Source organism: Oncorhynchus clarkii, chromosome 2 (genome assembly GCF_045791955.1).
Source record: "Oncorhynchus clarkii lewisi isolate Uvic-CL-2024 chromosome 2, UVic_Ocla_1.0, whole genome shotgun sequence".
NCBI lineage: Eukaryota > Metazoa > Chordata > Actinopteri > Salmoniformes > Salmonidae > Oncorhynchus > Oncorhynchus clarkii.
In genome coordinates this window covers 11,111,478-11,120,922 of record NC_092148.1, presented here as the reverse complement: position 1 = coordinate 11,120,922, position 9,445 = coordinate 11,111,478, and the positions used below count along the sequence as shown (strand labels likewise).

Below are 9,445 nucleotides of genomic sequence, written 5' to 3'. Positions count from 1 at the left end.
ATGTGTAGGCCTAGTCATCAGACCTGGGTTATAACACTATTTCAGGTATTTCAATTACTTTTCAATACATTTCAAAACAAGTATTCATATAACCTTTTATTTGAAAAAACAAGTAGTTTAATATGGGATTGTGTTTGAAGTACTCAAATACACTGACTCAAATACACTCCCAGGTATTTAAATAGTATTTGAAAACACTTTCAAATACAATTTGGTCAACTACTTGTTTTTTTACAAATACAAGTTCAAATAAAAGTATTTGTTTTAGGTTGTGTATTTGGAAATACCAAAATACACAGAAAAAAATATTTAAATAACATACTCAAATTCACATTTGAAATGAGGTGAGTCATATGCATAAAACCCATGACTTTGTCCTCAACAGTCTTTAGAATGTTCAGAATGTTCACATGGTCTCTACCTATATACGAGAGGAACAGAGAGACAGTCCATAAATCCATCCATCCTATGTGTCCATCTATAGAAACACAGATGGTTTCACTACGTAAGAGAGGAACAGAGACAGTCCATAAATCCATCCATCCTATGTGTCCATCTATAGAAACACAGATGGTTTCACTACGTAAGAGAGGAACAGAGAGATAGGATGGATGGATTTATGGACTGTCTCTGTTCCTCTCTTACGTAGTGAAACCATCTGTGTTTCTATAGATGGACACATAGGATGGATTTATGGACTATGTGTCCATCTATAGAAACACAGATGGTTTCACTACGTAAGAGAGGAACAGAGACAGTCCATAAATCCATCCATCCTGTGTCCATCTATAGAAACACAGATGGTTTCCCTACGTAGTGAAAGGTTGCTCTTTTTAGAATAAGCTTCTCTCTCATTCTCCCTCATCGTTTGGCTCATCATAGGCTGGTTGTTCCACAGACTGTCGTTAGATGTGTTTAGTACCAATGGACTAGATGGCTAAAAAACACCATCAGCGTCACCAACCATGGGGAGATACAGGGTTAACAGGCTTTTGTTCTAGCCCAGCACTAACATACACTAACTCATTCAGGTCTTGAAGAGCATGTATTGACAAATCTTAGTCACACACAGGCACACATGCATCCTACATACGCTAGCCCCACCCATCCTCCCCACTGGACAGTATTTTTAGCTGAAACCTGATCCCTTCAGCAACAGAGAATAAAGGCCACACTGCAAAACCCCTGCCTTTAACTAGCTCCGTGGACACACACACTAACCCGTTGTGACATGCAGACATGCACACTGTGACGCAGTCACGCAGCAGGACGTTACGTACACATGGGGACACACCCGTCTACAGTCCAGTAAGGAAAATAAAAGAATGAGACGTGTGAGCTGAGGGCTGAAGTTATTCTCCACCAATCTGGAACAGAGTTCCATTACAGAGACACACTGCAGCAGACATTACGGATCCATAACCAGGTAATGTACAACTTAATGTATACCCATATCTCTGTGTGTTAGAGAGGGATACGTGTGTAAATAGTAGTATGATTCAACTTAAGCCACAGAGAGCTGTGTGTTAGTCAGACTCAAGCCCTTCCTGTGTGTGAATACCTTCCTCAGTGCAGACAGCCTGCCTGACTAATATGGCCAGATTAAATGTGCACATGTAAACAATGCCTGTTTTGGAACCCTGTTTGATTGTAGATGGGAGGAAGAGAGATCCTGTTCACATTATATATTTCATTTTGATTGAATAACCAATGGGTTGTAGAACAGTTGTAGAAGCTCTGAGTGTTAACGGTGTCAGAGAATAACAGGGATCCAGGGATCAGATAGGGACGGCCCCATTCAGTTCCAGTGCATATTTAAATCCAGATGGGCATCTGTAATAGATTTTTTTTAAATTAAAGGATGGGGGGCCTACTAGCCACTTCACTCACTGAGCTATTTGTTTCTCTGCAGCTTCAAGACTTCTAAAGGATGAAGAACCTTAAACTTCTCATCCTCTCTCTCTCCATCTGCCTGTTGCTGGGCAACCTGGGGGTGAGTGGCTACAGTAATGTCGAACCCTGCCAACGGTCCCGATGCAATAACTGCCATGAAAAGTTCCTATACCGGCATGTGCGTCCAAATACCCCGCTAACTACGGACCGCAACGAGTGGGAGAAGTATCTACGTGGAAAAAACGACTGCTCAAGACCCACGCAGTCCTTCCTCCATCCCAAAGACCGGGAGAGGGTGGACGCGGTCTGCTCCAGCTCTGGGGGAAAGAGGTACCAGGGGAACCTGTGCATCAGCCAAAGCCCGTTCACGTTTCTAACAGTGAGGAGTGAGACTGGGACCTGCGGTGTGTCCAGCGTGCGGGAGGAGACCAAGCATTTGATCCTGGCATGTGAGGTGCTGGAGAACAGGTGTGTGCCGGTCCACTTCGAGGGGAACCGCGAGGGCAGCAAGCCCGACAATAACGCTGCAGGATGTGGCAGCACGGAGAAAGGGAAGGGCTCGAGCTTCACAGTATCAGGAATGTGGCTGGCATCTTCGTTGATACTCATGTTTCTCTCACAACTCCTTTTCTGAACAGTTAATGGGGGGGAGGGGGAGGGGGGGCGGGGCAGATAGTCAAACAATACATCAAAAGGAAGTTTGTTTTAAAGTGTCTGTCCCAAAAATAAAATGTTCCTGGAGTATCCTTTAGGGGTTCTTCAAATTTAATGTGTGGGTGAACCGCAATGAGTTCTTCAAAGAACCCCTTTTAATGGATCCTCAGAGAACCTTTTGAAGAACCTTTGGGGTACATTTTGAACGACCCCTCTCCCCTATTATTAATAAAGGTAATACATAACAAAAACAACAAAAACAACAATAACACAATATTTTATTGTTCTCAGTGTTTATTATGATTGTAGTGGCAAAAGCAGAATAATAAAATCTAAACATGAGGTAAACTCCCAGCAGAGCCCCAAGTCCAGTGGAAGTCCAGTGGAAGTACATCCTCTGGCGTGTTGACGTTATTGTGTTGATGTTCTCCGTATCCATAGCCAGAATGAGGCATATTTCTGTCTGTAATAATGCCCTTTTGTGGGGAAAACTCATTCTGATTGGCTGGGCCTGGCTCCCCAGTAGGAGGGCCTATGCCCTCCCTGGCCCACCCATGGCTGCGCCCCTGCCCGGTCATGTGAAATCCATAGATTAGGGCCTAATAGATTTTTTTAAATGGACTGATTTCCTTATATACACTGTAACTCAGCAAAATCTTTGAAATAGTTGCATGTTGCGTTTATATTTTTGTTCCGTATACTTCCATATATATTACCATTCATTGGTGAGTAGCCCAAACTGTTCTGAAGCTGCAGACAGAAGTTGGCAGATCGGTGGTACCGACTTGCGGGGGTCGTAGAAAACTGAGAACACCATCATGTTGGTGAGAGTCTCATCTTTCCATAGATGGGTCATATTAGTTTGTTGGCCAAACCGTTCGGACGCTACAGACGTTTTTGTGAGAAGAACGATTTCCGCCATGTCTCATGGTCTGACAAACAGTAGCTTGGTCACCTTCCACCACAGATGCGGAAGGACGCCATGAGGTGAATTGAGACGCAGCCCATCCAAAAGGCTACATATCTCTAGCTTAACGCTACAATATGTCACTTTTTGGGCAACCCAACCAAATTCACACAGAAATATGAGTTATAGATATTTCATGAAAGCAAGTCTAAGAAGCGGTAGATCTGTTCTATGTGTGCTATTTTTGCGTCTTTTACTTTCAGTTTTGTACACAAGCAATATTTTTGGTTATTGAAAAAATATTTCACAGCGGTTTAGATGGTACTATGATTCTCTACACAATGACTGCCTGTTTTGTCATAACCTAAAATTAGGTGAACTATTAGAATTTTATCAACCAGGAAATGGCGGAGTGATTTCTTAATTGTACATCTTTAAACAGAGGGATTTTGATGGGGATTTTTTTATTATGCTAATTAGATTTTAGCGGGGGGGCACGGACATCGACTCTAGGGGGTGTAGACTGCCATGTATTCAGGTCTGGTCCTGGGCTATAACATTTTCCTCACAACATTTAAAAGACTGCCATCTATTCAGGTCTGACCCTGGGCTATGATAGCCTGGGTACCTTGTACTCTGTGTCATATGCCAAAGATGTTTAGCGTAAAAAGAGTGGCAAGGAGGGGAATGATAGCTAAACAGACTGGTACCCGTACCAGACTAGGGCTATGACGTTTCACACACAACAGCTAATAGACTGCCATGTTTTGTTCTCTCACGACATCTATCTGTTTTGTCATATGTATGTTATGGACGGTGTTGCCTGTTCCTGTCTATGGCTGTGGGCCCCCGCCTAATGTTGGCGTCAGCATTTCATTACCTTGTACTTCATTTGAAAAAGTGTATTGTACCATGCTGAATATATGCACTATCAATAAAGGCTGATTTTGTAGAATGTTGAAGAGCAGCATCATCAGCCAGCACCATAGGCCTTAAAGCAGGGGTTAAACCACATGACCTCATCTGAGAGGTCACACACAAGCAGCACATTCCGAGTTGGCAGGCAAGTGCTTTACTATGAGCATGTAAACATGTAATACACCCCCATCAGCCTACAACATGGCTTTTGTAGGCCTGAAGGGAAAAAAGGAGAAATAAAAAAGATTTTTAGGAACTCAGTCGGGGTCTCAACTTACTATTGAGAGTTACAATAGTAGAATATATAAGGTGCAATTTTGAAATCTGGTTGTGCATCAGTAGTTTTTCTCTTGTTATGTCAGTCAATGACATTCACTCAATTAGCCGTGTCTGCTAACATGTTTTAGATTGGTAAGTTAGTCTAGTGTCCAGCTATCTAAACTTGTAGAAATCATGGACCGGGGGGCCCTATTGATTATGTTAGTCACTCTCACTTAGATATCATATTAAAAACTGCAAACATTTCTCTTCACCCTATGGCAAAATGTGTAGAATTGAAGGAGATTTGCTGTAAATTTGTAAATGTTTCTCTCCGCCCCATGGCAAAATTAGTAGCATTAAATGTGTTATAAAACTGCCAAATCGTATCTCCACCCTATGGCAAAATGTGTAGAATTGCAGAAAATGTAGTCTAAAACTTCCGTCACGAGGATAGGAGCACGTAAGGATGCATTGTGAAAGTATCAGAGCAGTGCCGTGGTCAGGAAGAACTTCAAAAGTATTGAGATGGAATGTGGGCATTCTTCAGTGTTTCTATAGGGTGGACAGCATTCACTTTTAGCCTGGTTCTGCTCAATGGGCAATTGAACAGGAATAGAATGTGAAAGAGGAAGTTCATTTGTGGTTTAGACAATTCTCAACTATTGGGCTATTCAGGGCTCCACTGTGACCCCTTTCCTTGTTCTATAGGCCACTCAGGTCCAGCTTCTCTATCAGACATGCACTGTGTGAGGGACGTCTAGAAATAGAGGGCCATATGTGGAGCTCACCTGGTGAAACTTGTTCTGCATGCACACACAAACACAGACACACGCATGTACACCAGTGGAGGCTGGTGGGAGGAGCTATAGGAGGACGGGCTCAGTATAATGGCTGGAATGGAATAAATGGAACGGTATCAAACACATCTAATGTATGGAAACCACACGTGTGACTCTATTCCATTTATTCCATTCTAGCCGTTACAATGAGCCCGTCCTCCAATAGCTCCTCCCACCAGCCTCCACTGACGCGCACTATGTAACTGAACTCACATAGAGGGCCGGTTCCAGGGAACTCACATAGAGGGCCGGTTCCAGGGAACTCACATAGAGGGCCGGTTCCAGGGAACTCACATAGAGGGCCGGTTCCAGGGAACTCACATAGAGGGCCGGTTCCAGGGAACTCACATAGAGGGCCGATTCCAGGGAACTCACATAGAGGGCCGATTCCAGGGAACTCACATAGAGGGCCGATTCCAGGGAACTCACATAGAGGGCCGATTCCAGGGAACTCACATAGAGGGCCGATTCCAGGGAACTCACATAGAGGGCCGATTCCAGGGAACTCACATAGAGGGCCGATTCCAGGGAACTCACATAGAGGGCCGATTCCAGGGAACTCACATAGAGGGCCGGTTCCAGGGAACTCACATAGAGGGCCGATTCCAGGGAACTCACATAGAGGACCGGTTCCAGGGAACTCACATACAGGGCCGGTTCCAGGGAACTCACATAGAGGGCCGATTCCAGGGAACTCACATAGAGGGCCGATTCCAGGGAACTCACATACAGGGCCGGTTCCAGGGAACTCACATAGAGGGCCGGTTCCAGGGAACTCACATAGAGGGCCGGTTCCAGGGAACTCACATAGAGGGCCGGTTCCAGGGAACTCACATAGAGGGCCGGTTCTAGGGAACTCACATAGAGGGCCGGTTCCAGGGAACTCACATAGAGGGCCGGTTCCAGGGAACTCACATAGAGGGCCGGTTCCAGGGAACTCACATAGAGGGCCGGTTCCAGGGAACTCACATAGAGGGCCGGTTCCAGGGAACTCACATAGAGGGCCGGTTCCAGGGAACTCACATAGAGGGCCGGTTCCAGGGAACTCACATAGAGGGCCGGTTCCAGGGAACTCACATACACGGCCGGTTCTAGACATAAGCAACATAAACTCACATACACGGCCGGTTCTAGGCATAAGCGACATAAACTCACATACACGGCCGGTTCTAGACATAAGCGACATAAACTCACATACACGGCCGGTTCTAGACATAAGAGACATAAACTCACATACACGGCCGGTTCTACAAATAAGAGACATAAACTCACATACACGGCCGGTTCTAGACATGAGAGACATAAACTCACATACACGGCCGGTTCTAGACATGAGAGACATAAACTCACATACACGGCCGGTTCTAGACATAAGAGACATAAACTCACATACACGGCCGGTTCTAGACACGAGAGACATAAACTCACATACACGACCGGTTCACTAAGGGCTTTTTCTGGAACTTTGTTATTTATTTTCTTACCTTTAATTATCTAGGCAAGTCAGTTAAGAACAAATTCTTATTTACAATGATGGCCTCCCAAAAGGCAAAAGGCCTCCGGAGGGAATGGGGGCTGGGATAAAAACAAAAATCTGCAAATAAAATGTATGACAAAACACATCACGACAAGAGAGACAACACAACACTACATAAAGAGAGACCTAAGACAACAAAATAGCATGGACGCAACACATGAAAACCCAGCATGGTAGCAACACAACATGACAACAACATGGTAGCAACACAACATGGCAGCAGCACAACATGGTAGCAACAGAAAACATGGTACAAACATGAGTCCCTGAACTGAGTCAGGGTCTCAATTGAGAGTCAGACTAGTAGAATTAATCAGGTGCAATTTCGACATTTGGTTGTGCATCAGCAGGTTTTCCTTATTATTTTTTCTCTGACGTCAGTCACTGACAGCAGGTTTCCATCCAATTGGTGACAGATTTCCATGTGAATATTCTAACATCAGCATAAAAACAATCTGCACGTTTTCCCATCAGAGATGTGTTTCCATCTAATTGACTTGTTGCAGATAAAACCCTGTGTGTGATGATGCAGTGCACAGAAACATACATTTTCCGTATAAATCCCCATGTACCGAATATACAGTACCAGTCAAAAGTTTGGACACACCTCATTTAAGGGTTTTTCTTTATTTTTACTATTTTCTACAGTGATGAATAATAGTGAAGACATCAAAACTATGAAATAACATATATGGAATCATGTAGTAACCAAAAAAGTGTTAAACTAATCAAAATATATTTTAGATTTTAGATTCTTCAAAGTAGCCACCCTTTGCCTTGATGACAGCTTTGCACACTCTTGGCATTCTCTCAACCAGCTTCATGAGGAATGCTTTTCCAACAGTCTTGAAGGAGTTCCCACATACGCTGAGCTACTTTTCCTTCACTCTGCTGTCCAACGCATCCCAAACCATCTCAATTGGGTTGAGGTCGGGTGATTGTGGAGGGCAGGTAATCTGATACAGCTCTTGGTCAAATAGCCCTTACACAGCCTGGAGGTGTGTTTTGGGTCATTGTCCTGTTGAAAAACAAAGCCCAAACCAGATGGGATGACGTATCGCTGCAGAATGCTGTGGTAGCCATGCTGGTTAAGTGGGCCTTGAATTCTAGATAAATCACAGGCATTGTTACCAGCAAAGCCCCCCCACACCATCACACCTCCTCCTCCATGCTTCACAATGGGAAGTACACATGTGGAGATCATCCATTCACCTACTCTGCGTTTCACAAAGACACGGCGGTTGGAACCAAAAATCTCAAATTTGGACTCATCAGACCAAAGGACAGATTTCCACTGGTCTATTGTCCATTGCTCATGTTTCTTGGCCCAAGCAAGTCTCTTCTAATTATTGGTGTCCTTTAGTGGTGGTTTATTTGCAGCAATTCGATAATGAAGGCCTGACTCATGCAGTCTCCTCTGAACAGCTGATGGTAAGATGTGTCTGTTACTTGAACTCTGTGAAGCATTTATTTGGGCTGCAATCTGAGGTGCAGTTAACTCTAATGAACATATCCTCTGCAGCAGAGGTAACTCTGGGTCTTCCTTTCCTGTGTCAACACATTTTTAGGGATTGGTAGTTATCCTAGTCATCTATCTAAACGTTGGCTGAATACCAACAGGCATGCAGGACACGTGCCCGGGGCTCTTACCTCCAGGTGCCCCCCATGGATTTTGTTCGTCATTCGCACTCAAATATTATATTAACATAAGTCATTACAAAATGTGTAGAATTGCAGGAAATGAGCTTTAAAACGGCAAAAATGTATCTCCACCCAATGACAAATGGGTAGCATTGCAGGAAATTAGCTGTAAATCTGAAGAAGAAAAAAAAGTAGCTCTGCCCAATGGCAAAATGAGTAGAATTGCAGTAGCCCTCTGAGTACCCTCTGAGTAGCCCTCTGAGTAGCTCTCTGAGTAGCTCTCTGCTGCAAGATCAAATAAAACCTATAATTTATTCATCACTTACACAGTTTACAGCAGGTATAAAATGTGCAGTGAAATGCTTAGGTGCTCCAGTTGTGTGAGAATGGAGCAGGAAAAAAACACACAAAAACAAGCTTTCATAACATTACCTCCAACCCAGCTTAGTGGGGCGGGCCATCCTTCCATAGGTGAGAAACATGGGCTTCTAAGGCTACCTCCAACCCAGCTTAGTGGGGCGGGCTATCCTTCCAAAGGTGAGAAACATGGGCTTCTAAGGCTACCTCCAACCCAGCTTAGTGGGGCGGGCCGTCCTTCCAGAGCTGAGAAACATGGACTTCTAAGGCTACCTCCAACCCAGCTTAGTGGGGCGGGCCGTCCTTCCAGAGCTGAGAAACATGGACTTCTAAGGCTACCTCCAACCCAGCTTAGTGGGGCGGGCCGTCCTTCCAGAGCTGAGAAACATGGACTTCTAAGGCTACCTCCAGCCATTGGGACACATGGGACACTACACT

General features: G+C 44.5%; 2 protein-coding genes across 3 annotated transcripts in view; both read left to right on the top strand.

The window, feature by feature from the left end:
• The window catches only part of LOC139421213 (uncharacterized), a 1,124,809-nt gene that overhangs the window by 454,807 nt on the left and 660,557 nt on the right, over nucleotides 1-9,445 (top strand). The gene's annotated exons all lie outside the window — the stretch shown is intronic.
• Nucleotides 1,267-5,009, top strand: LOC139421086 (angiogenin-like). 2 transcript variants are annotated; one of them, XR_011635590.1, is made up of 3 exons: nucleotides 1,267-1,426; nucleotides 1,913-3,464; nucleotides 3,551-5,009. XR_011635590.1 is itself a non-coding variant. In XM_071171616.1 (2 exons), the coding sequence occupies exon 2, from the start codon at nucleotides 1,931-1,933 to the stop codon at nucleotides 2,525-2,527; it is 597 nt and encodes a 198-aa protein (XP_071027717.1). In that variant the 5' UTR covers nucleotides 1,292-1,426; nucleotides 1,913-1,930; the 3' UTR covers nucleotides 2,528-4,781. The 2 variants fall into 2 exon arrangements, 1 of the variants encoding a protein (XP_071027717.1); XM_071171616.1 differs by having other exon boundaries at nucleotides 1,292-1,426; nucleotides 1,913-4,781.